The sequence below is a fragment of the Microcebus murinus genome, chromosome 21 (assembly GCF_040939455.1).
Source record: "Microcebus murinus isolate Inina chromosome 21, M.murinus_Inina_mat1.0, whole genome shotgun sequence".
Taxonomy (NCBI): domain Eukaryota; kingdom Metazoa; phylum Chordata; class Mammalia; order Primates; family Cheirogaleidae; genus Microcebus; species Microcebus murinus.
The window spans coordinates 22,144,298-22,161,401 of record NC_134124.1 but is presented as its reverse complement, the minus strand read 5'-3'; the positions used below and the strand labels follow the sequence as shown (position 1 = coordinate 22,161,401).

Here is a 17,104-nt window from a genome sequence, read left to right as displayed (position 1 = left end):
CCTGCCCCGCAGGACTGCCCCTGGTGTGGGAGGGTTGCTGCAAGAAAGCTGGACTCCTCGGACTCGGGGACACTTTTCTGTTTAAGCTTTGCGACTAATATCATCCAATACGGTGGTCTTGAGCCAGTTTTTTTTTTTTTTTTCCAGCTACAGAATCCTTTATTTTGATAAAAGCTCCTGGGGACCGCAGTAGTTTAGCATATAGAAACCCAGATGCTCTGGTTTAAAAGCAGCGTATTTCTCCCCTTTGGCCTTGCACTGGCCCCAGAGGAATCTCTGTGCATGGCTGTAAAACCCACCGGCTTTGAGTCTCCAGCTGCTGCCGGAGAAGTGGGGGTCGGGGTTGGGAATCGGACACCTTCTGTCTCCTGACCTCCAGGGTCACAGCAAGCTCCAGAGGAAAAGTGTCTGCTCAAGGTGCCTCCAGGCCTGCTACAGAGGAGGGAGGGGGAGAGAAGGGAGCGACTTCAGCAATGGCCCTGGGCTCTCAATGCAGCCGAGCAATGTGCTCATTTCTCAGGGTTCTGGGTCCCCGGAGCTGAAGGCTCTGAGTGGTTTGTGTGAGGGGGTGAGCAGGGGTGTCATAGGCCGGACTGAGTCCCCCGGCTCACCCCGTCACCCACTCCCCACCTCCCTTACCCCGTCTCCCGCTCATCCTCTGCAGGCAGAAATGTATTTCTGACAATCAATTCATCTGAGAGGACAGGAACACAGGGAAGGGGAGGGCTGCCTTAGTAGCGGTGATTTACAACCAGGTGCTGAGACAGGACAGCCTCCGGCTCTGGCCTCCGACCTCAGAGCAGGGAGCAGGGACGCAGCTGCTGCCTAGAGAGAGTTGCCGGCCATAAAAAAAACGAGCAGGCAGCTCCTCACACGCTGGGCCTGGGTGGGGGCTCCTGGGGTGGTTCTCAGCCTATTCATTCCCCAGATGGAACAGGATGCAAGGGGAACGAAGAGTAAGGTGGGATGTTGTAGGAGGGGACAGGATAGCTATAAACACAGGCCTGTAGAGGACTTCCATGAGGCCAGCAGCATGTGGGGTAGCCGGGAGAGAATGACGCTGCACCACGTTGTACTTCCTGTGCCACCCTAGGAAATGTAAGGTCGAGATATTCTTTTCTCTAGTCTCGGGGTCTGTAATCCACAGCCCTTGGCCAGGTCCAGCCCACACGTGCTTTTGCAGACAGTTTTGCTGGAACACGGCCATGCCCATGGTTTGTGTATTGTCTGTGGCCGCTTCCCGGCTACCATGGCAGAGTTGAGCAGTTGTGGCAGAGACGACATGGCCCACAAAACCTAGAATATTTACTCTCTGGCCTTTGCAGAGGAGGTTTGCTGACTCTAACTTCAGAGTATTCTGGACAAGAGGATACACTGCTTAAATTATGCTGGCCTAGTTGGGCAATTGTTTAAAGATAGGATTAACAAATTTGAAAGACAATAAAATTCGACCCTGATGTTCTAGTAAATATTTGCTAAATGAATGGACATGCCGCAGCACTTTGCTGTGGGACTGATTTAGAAATGGGAACGTTCTGGATTAATGCCTTGGAAAGGTGTGAGTCATAGGGTGTCACACTGAATTTAACTTTAGAAAGCAGCGGTGACGATGAAATTCTCTTCTGGTGAGTGACAATTCTGGGGAAACCTAGGAATGTCCAAAAGCAGTGGGGGAAAGGGAAAAATGGTGAATTTCTTCCCTGTGTTGGACACACCCCCGGCCAAACAAATACCCCAGGGTGTTTTTATTTGGGATGTTCTTTTTGTTTCTTGCTGAGATGTTCTTGTGGGATGGGGTGGAGGAAGGAAGTGGAGGTTTGCAAATTGAAGGAACATGTATAATGGGTAAATTAAAGAGGTACCCAGATTCCAGGTAACATTGGCAGTTTACAAGACATGCCCATCATCTGCAAATTTAATGTGCAGCTGCAGCAAATTGTCTCTCTACACTGTGAAGCTCTCCTTCATCGTTGTAGCTGCAAGAGATCTGTCCCTTGGGGAAGGATATAAGTATGAGGCATCCACGCTGAAATGTCCTGTTCGTGGTACCCATGCGGGCATCTCTCATGGAGCACAGCTTTTGTTCCTGTGCTTTATTAGAAATGTCTGATTTCTGTCTGATGCAGTCTCAGAATTCTCACTGTGGATGGCACTGTCACGTGCGAGACAGCGTCTTTGCCAATGTCTCACAGTCCTCCTTACCAGCACCCATCCTGTGTCATTCATGTGGCCTCGCATTTTTGTAGTTATCTCTGTGCACGTTTTCTCAGTTTATTTCAACTGTATACTCCTTAAATACAGGATCTGCCATTGCAGTTATTTCTGGTCCTCTCTCTGTTTTGATTGAAGCTCCTCTAGGCTGGGGCCAAGATCTCACACTTCTTTGTGTCCTACTTACTGCTGAGCACAGTGCCTTGCAACAGTCTGACCAGCGTTGATTGGCCACCTACAGGGAAGCCTCATGAGATCTGTGTGATGGTGGCTTCAGGTTGGGGTGATGACCAAGGCAAAGATTGGATCAGTCCCTCTTCCCCTCTTCTAAGCCCCAATGGGAGTTTACCAGAGGCTTGTGATTCAGAGGGTGGAGAATAAGATTTATTTCAGTGGTTAGAGGAAGACAATTCAATTCACTATGTAGTTACTGCATGTCTGCTATATGCCCTGCACTGAGCTAGTAGCTAGGGATATGAAGATGGATGTGACTAGGTCCTGCCCTTCACAAGCTGTCACCTTGGCTGGGAAGACAGTTGCATAAATTTGACTGCTCACAGAAGACATAAATAAATAAGAACACGTGCAAAGACAAGTAATGGGGCATAGGAAGGGTCCTAGGAGAGGTTCTGGGATCTCACCTGGTTCTGTCTGTCCCGTTTAGTTTCAGAAGAATCGACGAGACCCGGATGCCACCAAACACAAGCTCATGGAGATCGCCAACTATGTTGATAAGGTGAGACCAGGTGTGTACTTCCTGGGAAAGGTGCCCAGTACCAGTGCCTCGGAGGGGCCACAGGGCAGGAGACCATGTGGCACCTGAGCTGCCTTCTGCTGCATTGGCCACCTCAGCCAGCTTCTGAAGCAGAATGAGTGAGTCCATAGAGGCTCAGAGTGGTCATGACAAAGTCCCGAACTATGTAACCCTGGGCAAGGAACTCATTTTCCTTGGGCTGCAGATTTTTTGTTTTGTTTTGTTTGGAATTTGTAAAATACAGGGGTTGTCCTAAATCAATGGCTTTTTGTTATTTTTATTTTATGGTGGAGTCCTGTTACTTTTTAAATGAAACCTTATGTTAATGTCTAGTATAAAAAGTCAGATGAAAATAGACTGCTCTAAGCTGAAGCAGAGGTTTGGACCAGAGCACTGTCTTTCTGACCCCCTCTCACCCCTGCCGTGCCTCCTGAGGAACCTGGGGCATGGAAGAGCCCGGTTTAAGAATTTTTAAGGTTCCTTCCATGTATAATAAAGCCTGCGAATTCTCAGATTTAGGGTGGAATTGAGGTAGGTCAGGGGAGGAAAATTGCACAGCCTTAAACATTGGGAATTGGGTTGTTTGGGGCCAGTCTGTAAAGTTTCCATCTGTAAAGCTATCCTAAAATTATTTCTTGTCTCTTAATAAGGGTGTATGAATGGTTAACTTTCCCAGGTCAGGAACTATTTCAACATGCTCTTATGAAATATCCACATTTTTGAATTTTACTAGAACAGACTGGTCTGGGACTTAGAAATAACTTTGTATGTTTGAAAGAAGATATTGGTTATAGTAGAAACTGCAAAATAGGTAACCTACAGTGACAGTAGCCTCTTGGCAGGCCAGTAGTGTATAGTTTTAAAAAATAGATTTTAATGTGTTTGGGATCACAAGTCTTCTTTGAGAATCTGATAACATTTATTATACAATTTTAGGACACTCTTGAAACTTCTCAAGCTTAATTCTGGGCCTGCTAGGGATTCATGACTCCCACGTCTAAAGAGGAAACCATTTTTTTTTTTCCCTAAATGCTAGAGGATAAAGAAAAGAACCTAAAATATTTTTTAGTGATGAAAAAGCAAATTTAGTAGTGTTCTGAATTCATAAGAGGGCGGTTTCTATGCCCCATGTTTTTGTTCTGCTCTAGATGTCTATGGAAACACAGATCAGTGGTCAGTGGCAGGTGAAAGTCAAAACACTGTCATTTCCTGGAAAGAAGGACCCTGGGGATACAGTCCTCTCTCTAGCTCCCAACTCCCTCAACAATAACATTTCTGTAGTCCTACAACCCAAACACTCGACATCTGGGAAAACAAGGAGAGCTTATTTTCCTGGGGGCAATACAGGAGGTGGACCCTGCTCTCACCCACGTGACATCTATTGTTCGCGGACCTGGCAGGAGGGGGAGTTGGCTGGGGCTGCTCTTTGTGAACTCTCCAACTGGGCTTATGGAAATTGCAGGGAGACCAGCGGCAGCAGCAGCAAGTCCTGGTCCTTAGTCGAAGCCCCAGGCCTGGCTGGCTGGTCCCTTCTGTGAAAGTCTTGGTTCTCTCTGCAGTCACTCCTGGCTGGGGGGAGAGAGAAGGCACGGCCGCCTCTTCGAAGCTTGCTGACCCAGCTACTTGAACTGAACTGTGGTTGAACTAGAACTGGAATGAACTGTACGAATTTGCTGAATCATGAACCCACTCCGAAATGTTTTTCCTTAACTGTGAAAAAGCCACGTTGACTTCCTTAAAAGCCAAATTCCCTCCTAAAGCAAATTCAAACTGGAATCCAAACCCTTTATTTTCTCTAATGATTGACCTTGCACAGAACAGAAAAATCAGAATTTCCATTGAAGTAAACTACTGTTACATGAAGCTGGAGCCTGTCTTAGACTCCCATTTCTTGGGGGCCAGTCGATTGATTATCTGGATTATATTATTATGTGTAAGTACTGCAGCACTTAAGCAGTATAGGGTCACGAGCAGGCTCTGAGATCATAATTTGGGCCTTCATCCTGGCTACACTATCTTCCTACTGAGATTTCAGTCGAGTTCTTTGCCTTCTCTAAGCCTCAGTGCTTAGTACATAGAAAGCTCTTGATAAACATTGGTGCTACGTTTATTATTTTTAGCTGGGCAGTACTTGCCAATTCTGGATTAACATGGTATCTCCTGCTCATATGATCTCTCCATACATGGGACTTTTTTTAAGTCACTGGCTCAGTAGTCTTCTCTAGGGTAGACCCATCAGAGAACCCCTTGTACCCACACCTTCCAGTGGGTTTAGCTTTAAACAAAACCCTCCTCCTGCTTATGCTTGTATGTGCTGAAAGATGGTCATAAGGGTTAGATGTAGCTCTAGCCTTAAGGAGGTTGAGAGTTCAGGCCTTACTTGTAGAACTTCAGGATCTTTGGGTTGAACAAAAAACCCTGAAGATTATCAAGGACCTTTTGTAGGCTGGTGCTTGCAAATTGTTCATGGTATCCTTGACAAAACCAGAACCCCTCTAGGGAAGGGAAGGAAACTCTTGAGAATAAGCATGTGTATCCACTTGTATATCACTTATGCTCATTTACTTCCAAAATGAGCGGGACACATTTTACAATAAAATATGCACATATAATTTGGTACATCCATACAATGAAATATTATTCCACAATAAAAAGGAATGACAAAGGCTGGGCGCAGTAGCTCACTCCTGTAATCCTAGCACTTTGAGAGGCCGAGGTGGGAGGATTGCTTGAGCTCAGGAGTTTGAGACCAGCCTGAGCAAGAGTGAGACCTCGTCTCTACTATAAATAGAAAGAAATTAGCCAAACAACTAAAAATAGGAAAAATTAGCTGGGCATGGTAGCACGTGCCTGTAGTCCCAGCTACTTAGGAGGCTGAGGCAGCAGGATTGCTTGAGCCCAGGAGTTTGAGGTTGCTGTGAGCTAGGCTGACACCACGGCACTCTAGCCCAGGCAACAGAGTGAGACTCTGTCTCAAAAAAAAAAAAAAAAAAAGGAATGACAAACTGACACAGGCTACAACATGGATGAATCTCAAAGCCATTATGCCAAGTGACAGAGGCCAGACACAAAAGACTACATATTATGTGATTCTGTTTATAAAAAGATGTCCAGAAAAGGCAGATCTATGGAGACAGAAAGCAGATTAATGGTTGCCTGGGGCTGAGGGTGAGAATGAGAAGTCACTGTACGTGAACATGAGGGCTCTTACTAAGGTGATGAAAATATTCTCAAACCAGATTATGGTGATGGCTTCATAACTTCATAAATTTAGTAAAAAATACTGAGCCGTACAGGTACAATAGGCGGGTTTGATGGTATGTAAATTAGACCTCAATCTAGTTGTTTTAAAAAAAATCCATGTACAAGGTAATTTTTTAGATACTTATAAAAAAAGATATAGATACTTACAAAAAAAAAAGACCAGGCCATGTAAGGAACTGGGAGAGGGAATTGTACCAGACAGCCAGGCCAAGGGCGCTTACTACAGAAGACAGCAAAGCTCAGCTCTGAGCTCACTCGGCACCAGCTTTGTTTGAAAGCTCTTTTCCTATTTGAAATGAAATTTATCTTCCTGTCTGTTTTATCTGTTGACCTAAGCCCTGCTTGAGAATCACCCAGAACCATGCTGGTCCCTTTTCCAGGCTGTGTACACGTTTGAAAGCAATTTCGTGTCCTATCCCAGTGTTCTCTAAGTGTAGTCACCACAGTTCTGCCACCAGAATGCCGTGCATCTCTCTCAGAATCTCATTGTCCCCTTCTGAAAAATGTCAGTGATTCCTGTTCCCTTATCCCCTTGGAGCCAGGGGCAAAGAGAAATCTGGTACCTGTGCTCAGAGCTCTCAGTCAAGCAAGGGGCTTTTACATCCCCAGTGGTGTTGACAGATGCTTTTCCGTGTGTCCTTTTAGTTTTACCGATCCTTGAACATCCGGATTGCTCTGGTGGGCTTGGAAGTGTGGACTCATGGCAACATGTGTGAAGTTTCAGAGAACCCGTACTCTACCCTCTGGTCGTTTCTTAGTTGGAGGCGCAAGCTGCTCGCCCAGAAGAACCATGACAACGCACAGTTAATCACGTAAGTAGTCTTTTTCCACGTGTGTTGCATTTAGCCTTATCAGCAGAGCCTCTGCCCACGGTGCGCATGCTCAGAGTCTGACCCTTTCTCTCCCCAGTGGTGAGCGTTGGTTATGCTAAACCATCCCCGGTTCCTCGGTCCTGAGGATCAGGCATTTTTCACACGTTTGTTCTGTACCTAGCACACCCCGGAAAGTATCGAAAAGCCGAAGAGTCCTAGTGTTCCTAAAAAGTGTTTATAATCCATATGAGAAAATTAGACTTAGCGACCTAGTGATAATGTAGATCTTATAATTTAGAGATCCAGTGATCTCATAATCAGTCGAGTATCTGAAACAATTGAGTATGCATTTGGGATGTGACTATCTGTGGGTCACTGGCTACTTCAAAACAGATCTAAGGGGTTCATCTTGATCTTCTTGGCACTTTGTTCTCGTCCGTGAGCTAATCTCCCAGCACAGGTGCAAGGGAGGGGGTTCCTTGGGTTTCCTTCCACTTGGCTCCCAAGGAACGTAGGGCTGCGTTGCCTGAGATCGTCAAAGTGGCACACACTGCAGGGACTGGGTGCTTAGTGGGAGGGAGACCTTGAGTTGGGATTGTGCTGGATTTTCATCAGTCCCAGAGAAAAAAAGACGGACGTTGATGGGCGTCACGGTGGCAAATGACAGTCCCTTGGGGATGATTACTTGGTATGTATTAGTGTTTACTTCTAAAGGTACTTTGAGGCAGTTACAGCAAAAGGCACATAGACAATAGAACCATTTTTCTTTTGCCCCCTAATTATAGTTCCGAGTAGCAATCATTTAAGCCTTGGTTTACCCTTTGAAAGAAACCAGGGAAAATAACTGTCCCAGAACCTGGGCTGTCAACGGTTACTTCAGGACGGTACATTCATCTAAGAAGAGTCATTGGCTACTAACTCTCTCGGCCTGAACTTTGGAAGTGTGGTGTCTTGATTTGGGCCAGACCTTGAAGCTCAGTCTCCGGTAGGACTTCCTCAGAGCCTGGTCTAAATTTAGAAAATAACCAGCTGGGCTTCCTATGGATTTGCATATATTTTGCATATTTCTTTGCAGATTGCTTCTGCGAAGATACGTCTGCCTTTAATTCAGCAAACATTTATTATGCACCTGCTATGTGTCAGATTCTGTGCCAGGTTCTAGTGATCCCAAAATAAATAAGATGGTCTCACTCTCAATGCTATCATGGTCTAGAAAAGAAGACTAACATGGAGATGGAGATAAGTATCATGGAACACATCTCCATAGAGATCCTTTAAATGGATCACATGCTTGTGGCACGAACAAAAACACTGGTATTTCATTTATTCCTTCTCCCCTACCCTGGATGTGTATAGCTGAGGGAGGGATGGTTAACCTAGGGAAAATGTCACTTGCTGTTGGCAGACAAGGATCACAGTTGCAGAACAAAGGCAGAACAGCTCATCCTTTGTGCCCTGCCAGGACACAGCTGTTTCCCTGGGCCCAGAGTGATGTGGGAACAGAGCACCAGCCCCACAGCTGCTGCCCCAGTTTCCCTACCTCCACCCCTGGGACACACACCGCAGAGCCCGGGCCCCTGGCAGCTGGGGGAAGTGGGCCTGATTCACTTCAGCATCAGAAACCCGTGCCACCCTCCCTGCGACCTCCGCTCTGACCTTTTCCTGTGCGGCGGGAATGGGATGCGGTTTTGCAAGCCCTGCCCGTTTCCTTCCGGAGCATTGGCTATGGGCATATTGTGGGGAAAGGTGACCTTTTGCTCTTTCTTTCTGTTTCCCTGGAGCAGTGAGGGAGTAGGTGAGAGGAAGTGAGAGGTGTGGCAACCTGGAACTTGTCCATTTGGCCCCATTCCCTTGGGAATGACCTGGGAATGTCAGCAGGGCCGAGGAACATCAGGATGGCCACCTGGTCTCGGGCACACTGGAACCTGAGTCGCCCTCTGTCCTTTCCTCCTGCAGGGGCATGTCCTTCCATGGCACCACCATCGGCCTGGCCCCCCTCATGGCCATGTGCTCCGTGTACCAATCTGGAGGAGTCAACATGGTGAGTCCCAGCCGGTATGTCGGTTCTGCAGAAAGCCTTGAGCATCAGGAAGTGCAGTTGTTTAAAATGAAGTCATTAAGAGGTGGACGTACCCGAGGGTGAATTTTCATTTATTGTAGTTTATTGTAGTTTTTCCTGATTTTCAAGCTCAGGAGAATCCTGAAGCGATTACATGAATACATCACTAGATCTCTCATATGTTCCAAACCAGGGGCTGGGGCACAGTAAGAGAATAGAAATTAAAAGTGTTTTTAGGGCCGGGCCCAGTGGCTTATGCCTATAATCCCAGCACTCTGGGAGGCTGAAGCATGAGAACTGCTTAAGGCTAGGAGTTTGAGACCAACCTGGGCAACATAGCAAGACCCCTAAATAGAAAAGTTAGCTTAGGCATGGTGGTACATGCCTGTGTGTGGTACATGCCTTCCTAGCTACTAGGAAGGCTAATACAGGAGGATCTCTTGAGCCCAGGAGTTTGAAGTTGCAGTGAGCTATGATGATGCCATTGCACTCTAGCCCAGACAACGGAGTGAGACCCTGTCTCAAAAAAAAAAAAAAAAAAAAAAGTGTTTTTATTCCAGGTCTCACGTTGTTACATATGTCATTATGAAACAAGAGCCTGTCTCAAAGTCATGATTAGGAAATTACTACCTTCCTTTGAAATTCACTCTGACTTTATGAGAGTGTTTAGACTATTCATTTCTAACCTTTGAATGGGATATCAAGGAAGCATGCTATGCATTTATTTATCCACCCCTCCATCAATTTTGTATTTATTGACAAAATAATATAAAGGTTAAAAACCACAGGCCCTAGAGTCAGAACCTATAGTGTTCAAAGAGCAGTTATGTGACTTTGAGCAAGTTAATGAGTATCTTCAATTATAAAATAGAGATAATTTTACAGTTTATAATTTTAGGATAAGAATGGGAATTAAGTGAAATAATGCAAGAAACACACATATGTGTTCAGTAAATCTCTTTTTGCTGCTTCTCTTCTGCTGGGTTGTTTTTTTTGTGTTTTTTTTTTCCCCGTCTTTTGCTTCTGATAATTACATATCTACACATCAGACACTTATACCAGGTTCTATGCCTGGGATGTATCTGCCTTATGGGGCTCTCTTAGAAAACACTGAGCCAAGTGCATCCAATGTTTAAATCAAGGTGATATTTCCTATGTCAATTACCATATATGTTGTGTGTGTGTATGTATGTGTGTGTGTGTGTGTGTTAAGAGCAATAATGGGAAAAAAACCTTGTCTTTCATTTATTCAGAAAGCATTTATTGGTCTGGAAATTCATCAGTGAGTCAGAGGTGGTCTGCAACTTTTAAGTATTCAAGAAACATAAGCTTTAAAACATTTGATTTCCTAGTAATGACAGTGGCTTTAGACTTGCTGTCAGAGGCGTGTGTGGAGAGCCCCATGCTCAGGGACGGTGGAATCAGTGGCGACCGGCAAGGCTTGGCTAAGGAAAAGGTGGGCAAAGGGGGCAGAGGCGGAGCTGTCACCTTGACCTCTACTCTCTCTCTGAGCAGGACCACTCTGAGAATGCCATTGGCGTGGCTGCCACCATGGCCCACGAGATGGGCCACAACTTTGGCATGAGCCATGATTCTGCAGAGTGCTGCTCGGCCAGTGCGGCCGACGGTGGGTGCATCATGGCAGCTGCCACCGGGTGAGTCAAACAGGAGGGGACGTCGTGCCTGGCCAGTGTGACTCAGATGTTCCTCCCAGCTGGCCCCAGGGAGCCTCTGTCACACCTCTGCTGGGACCTTGGAGAGAAATGTGGTTTTTACAACAAAGAAATTGGAAGAGAACCAGGCGGGCAAGTGTGTAGAAGGAGCACTAGGTTTCCAGCAGGAGGTTTTGTGCTGGTGGAACCCTAGATATACTTAATTTCTGTCTTAGGGTCTTCGGCTGAAAAACTGGCCTGACCACAGGTGTCTTTTTTTTTACTTAATGAATTTTTGATGATGACCCATTTTAATAACAGCCACAATCCTTAATCCTTCCAGCCCAAGGGAGTTTGATCAGTGTTGTTACATGTTAGGCTTGATTGAGAGCTCTGATGTAACATCTAGAGCACGTTGAAGGAAGGGGACCATCCACACACCCCACAGGGACTCCCCCCCTTGGGGGGGGGACAAGAATAAGGCAGCTTCATTCCCCCAGGAATTATGACAGTTTTTAAAACCAGAGCCTTTGAAAGAGAATTATGGAGTTTCTTCAAAGGATTTATCTTCTCATGTCTGGACTCAGACAGTACAAATCACTGGGTAGGTATCCCTGGTGGAACCTTGTGTTCTTGTGCCCCAGACCATTAGGAACTGCTTATACTTCTTAGAGAATGGTGTTTCAACATCTCCAAGAGGAAATGCAGCTTTCTTGGAGCACCAGGGCCCAGTACTTTTTTATTACTTTTGGCTGTGACACAGAAAGGGTGACGTTGACATGCAGGATACATATTTATGGGTCATGTTCAAATCTCTGTGAGCTCATGGTTAAGTCTACCTCTTTCTCTCCCAATCTAAAAAGCATATCTGTAGACAAATGATTGAGAGTTAATATTAATCGCTACTCTGATTTATTTTTAAATTATTTACAAATTTTGATAATTTAATAATTATTAGTAACAACTTCCTTATAGCGTATCTTACCACTGAAGGAACTCTCCAGCGTATGCCCTTTGATTGATTTAGAGAGTGGGGAGCAGGATAACTCTCTCTTCATCGACCCAAATGGTGGTACTCTTTATTCTTCTCCCCAACAGTGGGAACCAGCGGGACCCAGAATGTCCCATACCTTTATGATAAAGAGCATGCATTTGTGAATTGGCTGGTTGAGTTTGGAGCAGCCTTTGCATCCCTAAAACTGAGACCAGATTACTGGCCCACAAAGAAATTAAACCCATGATCTTGGCCTTTTTTTGCTTGGTCCTCTGTCCCAACGGAATATCTGTCTGGTATCAGCTTCAGGAAAAGTTTGAGTCAGCTGATATTTTATTCAGTTCTAAGGCTCAAGAGACCTATTGTAACACACACACAACTCTTTACTTATTGTGACCCCCTCGTGCAATGGACAGAAATTGCTACTCGTGATTCTCAAATACTTCCTCTGGGCAGAATGAGAAAAAAAAAACATGGGATGGCTGATAGCTCATCATTAAAGATGAAAATTCTAAATTAATGTTTTGGTGAATGCATTAAGGGGGCTGAATGTATGGGCATGCAACTACAGGGGTCTGAGCCCAGGTGTAATCAGCCCCCATGGGTAGCAGGATTGACAGCTGTCTGGCTGCTGAATGTTCCAACTTCCAACTAATTCCAATCTTGTCCTCTGCCAGGCACCCCTTTCCCAGAGTGTTCAATGGATGCAACAGGAAGGAGCTGGACAGGTATCTGCAGTCAGGTGGTGGAATGTGTCTCTCCAACATGCCAGACACCAGGACTCTGTATGGAGGCCGGAGGTGTGGGAATGGCTACCTGGAAGATGGAGAAGAGTGTGACTGTGGAGAGGAAGAGGTGAGGGGCCACGCCAGTGCTAGCGGGAAGGGAAGACTGTGCATTGGTTCCAAAGCTCAGGATCAAAAGAGAATGCAATTGAAAGTTCCTTAGTCACAGGCATTTCCTGCACATGACTATCCAGGATCCCATGGCAAGAAAGATGTGGGCAGTAAGCCTTCCAGGTGGATTGTTCCCGCAGCTCTCCTGGTTTCTGGTTGGCTTTGTTTGTGTTCAAGATCAGTTCCTCTTGTGAGTGTCTGGTCTAACCAGAAGCCAGGACCATGTGGCCTGCTGGCTCTCTCCTCCCCAGTGGAGCTACAGATGCCTCCTTGGCCTCCAGCTGCACTGAGTTTATTCTGGAGGCCACATGGCCGGATATATGGACTGAAACATGGGTCTTATGAGGATGCTTAAAATAACTAGCTCGTGCTGTTTAGCCTGGAGAAGAGATGACTGAAAGGGGATGTAGGAAGCGCTGTCAAGTCTCGAAAGGGCAGCTAGGAGGAAGGAGGAGCAGGGCTGTTTGTATATAAGCTCTTTCCTTCCTTCCCATCTTCAAAGTGAGTGTGCAGGGCACACACACAGCAGAGCTCTGTCATTTTTAACGAATGCATAAGAGCTTACAAAAAGCAGAACTGGATCGTTTCAGCTCTAGTTTTTGAAGGATGATAATATGTACATTAACGCATGCATAACAATTTGGGATAGAATACATGAGTAGCAGTAAACTCTGAGGGTGAGACTGAGGCTCTGTCTATGGAAAAAATGATTTGACTTTATAAACTTTCTCTTTGGTGTGATTTTTCTTTTTTTAACACCAGCATGTAACTTTCAGAATAAAATAAGAATTAGTTAAAGACACCCCAGCCCCACCCCAAGCTCAGAGATCAGCCCAGATCCTTTGGGAAGGAGGGAGTTGTAGTAGTGTGGAGGGCCCAGTGGGGCTGGGGAGCAGCCCGAGAGTGGACTTGGCCACTTGGCTTGTATTCCGAGCAGCTGCTCATTTGGCAGATCCTTGCTGGGTGTGGGCTACGGTGTCAGGTGCTCGGGATGGGGTGGATGGCAGAAACAGACAGAGTTCCTGTCCCCGGGGAGCTGACAATCTACTGGGGGAAACACACATTGACCAAATAATTGCAGAACTATATAACTGCAGTCCATTGCAAGTGCCAGGAGAGCGAATAACATGGTGCTCTAGACAGATATAACGTGAAGAGGGAGCTGCCTTGCTTGGGCGGGAGGTGACCACGTGGCCCCTATCAGAAGGCCATGTTAGTAGCACAAGGGGGGAGACACATTTCAGGTAGAGGAGGAGCCTGTGCCCGGAGGAGGGGAGAATTGTGTGGTAGAAGGGCAGGAGCCCAGGTCTGCCTGGAGCCTGGGAGGATGAGGGCTTAATGGGAGAAAAGTGTCTTTGTTCCTTCTCTTAGGAGAGACAGGTGGACAGGTGCCTGTCATCAGGCGGTGGGATGTGTCTCTCCAACCTGCTAGACCCTCGACCAGTTATGGTTATGATATGGTCAGTGACCATGGGATGGGCACCAGGGAGGTGTGTGCCTTGTCCAGCCACTGGGCTTCCCTGAGTTTTAGTGTCCCCATCTGTGGCATGGGGACAAGGCTGTGATGGAGGTATGTGTGGAGCCCCACACACAGTCAAAAAATGGTTTATGGATGACTGGCTTTTGAATATCATAGGAGGGTGACAAGGACCCTCATAGTCACTGGGGCATCTCATCATGGTTTTAAAATCTCAGGCTGTGGGGCAGGAAGGAAGAGAGGAGAGCAGGGAATCCCTAGAGACTGTCTGTTCTGCAAAGGTCCAATCCAGGGAGGGTTTAGGAAGAGCAGCAGATGGGGGAAGAAATCTGAGGAAGCAGGCTTGGGAGTGGACCTAAACTGTGCAGAGAGGTTGTTTCAGAACGCCCCTGCTCCCAGGGCCTCTTTTGATGGAATAATAAGGCCTGGGAGTATGGGGCAGGGACAGGAGAAACAAATCAGAATTGCCATATAATGTAACACTATGCTAAAAGTCATGTTTTAAAAGCATATGCAGGTGACAAGGAGAAATGTATATATTATGTTAAGTTAAAAACCATGTGGTTACTATTATTTTGGAAAAGAAATATAAGTATATATTCATATAAATATATACATATGAGAAAATGCCTGGGAAAATAGTCACACTCAGAATGTAGCTGCGTCTAAATTGTGGTGTGACGATGATTGTGCATATATATTTTTTCTATGATAAATGCACGGTAGCTTAGCGATAAAGATATTACGTGATTTTTTTCGGGTAAAGAGTTCCCAGGGAGCTGGGTGGGGCTGGGGATGTGAGGGGTGGGGTGGAGAAAGCCCTCCTGTCCCAGCTATACCCACCTCCTCACCCCACCCCCTCTACCCTGCCTCCCCAGGAATGCAACAACCCCTGCTGCAACGCTTCCAATTGCACCCTGAGAGCAGGCGCGGAGTGTGCCCACGGCTCCTGCTGCCACCAGTGTAAGGTAAGTGGGCCTGTCCCCCGCCTGGGGCTCTGACCTGTTGGCTGCTGGCTCTGCTGGACATGACGAGAATTCATCTCCTTCCTGAGAGACAGATGGCATCAGGGTTTCAGAAACTTGGAGCTGGAAAGATCCCTTGAACAAAGTTTGCCCTTCCTATACTGGGCGTCACTGAGTTCAAATCATTCCAGAGGGTAGTTGGTGCCTCCTTGGAGATGGTAGATTTTTGTTGTTGTTGTTTAAAAGAAGTGTCCAGGCAGGGCATGGTGGCTCATACCTGTAATCCTAGCACTCTGGGAGGCCAGTGCGGGAGGATCACTCAAGGTCAGGAGTTCAAGACCAGTCTGAGCAAGAGTGAGACCCCGTCTCTACTAAAAATAGAAATTATCTGCACAACTAAAAAAACCCCATATATATATATATATATATATATATATATATATATATATATATATATATATATATATATATATAATTAGTTGGGCATGGTGGTACATGCCTGTAGTCCCAGCTACTCAGGAGTCTGAGGCAGAAGGATTGCGTGAGCCCAAGACTTTAAGGTTGCTGTGAGCTGGGCTGATGCCATGGCACTCTAGCCTGGGCAACAGAGTGAGATTCTGTCTCAAAAAAAAAAGGAAGTGTCCAGAGAGAGTAGACTTGATTTTATTTGAGCTCATAATAATAGTTATTATAATTTTGTTAACATTAATGGATCTCTTAGTAGATGCCAGGCACTGTGCTGAGAATTTTATGTTATCTCAGTCAGTCTTCACAAAAGCCCCATAAGATGTATGTATGCTGGCCAGGCACAGTGGCTCACACCTGTTGTCCTAGCACTCTGGGAGGCCGAAGTGGGAGAATCACTTGAGGTCAGGAGTTTAAGACCAGCCTGAGCAAGAACAAGACCCTGTCTATACTAAAAAAATAAAAAATAAAAAAATGAGGCAGACAACTAAAAATAGAAAAAATTAGCTGAGCATGGTGTCATGTGCTTGCAGTCCCAGCTACTTGAGAGGCTGAGGTAGGGGGATTGCTTGAGCTCAGGGGTTTGAGATTGCAGTGAGCTGTGATGACACCACTGCACTCTACCCAGACAACAGAGTGAGACTCTGTCTCAAAAAAATAAATAAATAAATAAAAAGTATGTATGCTATTATCTCCATTTAAGGTGAGGAAACTGAGACTTACATAGGACAAGTGGCTTGTCCAGAATCAAGCAGTCAGGAAGGGACTGAAATCCACCTTCCCCTGACTCTGGAGCCCACATCCCTAACATTGAAGTGGGAGGTAAACAGTTTATTACTACTGGTGTTACTATAGGACTACAGTCTCTTATTCACAATTCTGAAATTCAGAAAGTTCTGAAAATTGAAAAAAAAATACATTTAATGACCAAACTTGACCTGAATTGACATGAGACTTAACTATAGCCTTTTCTTTAATCACACCTAAACTGAATATTTATATTTCATTGGAGAAATAATAATATATTTGATCATAAATTGTTATCCCAGGCCCTGATGGGTGGCTATGTAATATACATAAGTAATTATATATACACAGACATATGTACTTATATACACATACATAGGTACATATATTATATGTATTATAATATCTGCTTTCAACAATATGAAAAGTCTGAAATCCATCTGGCCCTGAGGTTTTAGATGGGACTTGTGGGCCTGTGCTTACCTCATTATGTGTCAGATACTGTTCAAGCCCTTTATTCTAACTCATGCTTTTTAATAACCCCATGAGAGGGTTCTTATCCTGAATTACGGTGAACAAACACAAAGAGGTTAAGTAGCCCATGCCCAAGGCCCCACTGTGGGTTGAGGAGCTGGGATTTGAGGCTAGGCAGGCTGGCTCCAGGGCGGGGCCCCTTCGCCTCCATCTGGTCCTGGGTGGTAGAGGTGTGTCCTGCTGCTTCCTCTTGCATGCATCACCCCCACCCAGCCTTGCAACTGGGGGTCTACTCTTCCAGCAAGCCGCTCAGTTGGCCCATTCTCAATCTGAG

At 45.8% G+C, this 17,104-nt stretch overlaps 1 protein-coding gene across 1 annotated transcript in view; it reads left to right on the top strand.

Moving 5' to 3' along the window:
- The window catches only part of ADAM19 (ADAM metallopeptidase domain 19), an 86,280-nt gene that overhangs the window by 52,102 nt on the left and 17,074 nt on the right, over positions 1-17,104 (top strand). Inside the window, exons 8-13 of the mRNA XM_012781573.3 lie at positions 2,876-2,947; positions 6,875-7,041; positions 8,998-9,082; positions 10,616-10,755; positions 12,424-12,601; positions 14,998-15,087. Coding sequence (XP_012637027.2) covers positions 2,876-2,947; positions 6,875-7,041; positions 8,998-9,082; positions 10,616-10,755; positions 12,424-12,601; positions 14,998-15,087 — 732 coding nt within the window. The remainder of the gene's footprint in view (positions 1-2,875; positions 2,948-6,874; positions 7,042-8,997; positions 9,083-10,615; positions 10,756-12,423; positions 12,602-14,997; positions 15,088-17,104) is intronic.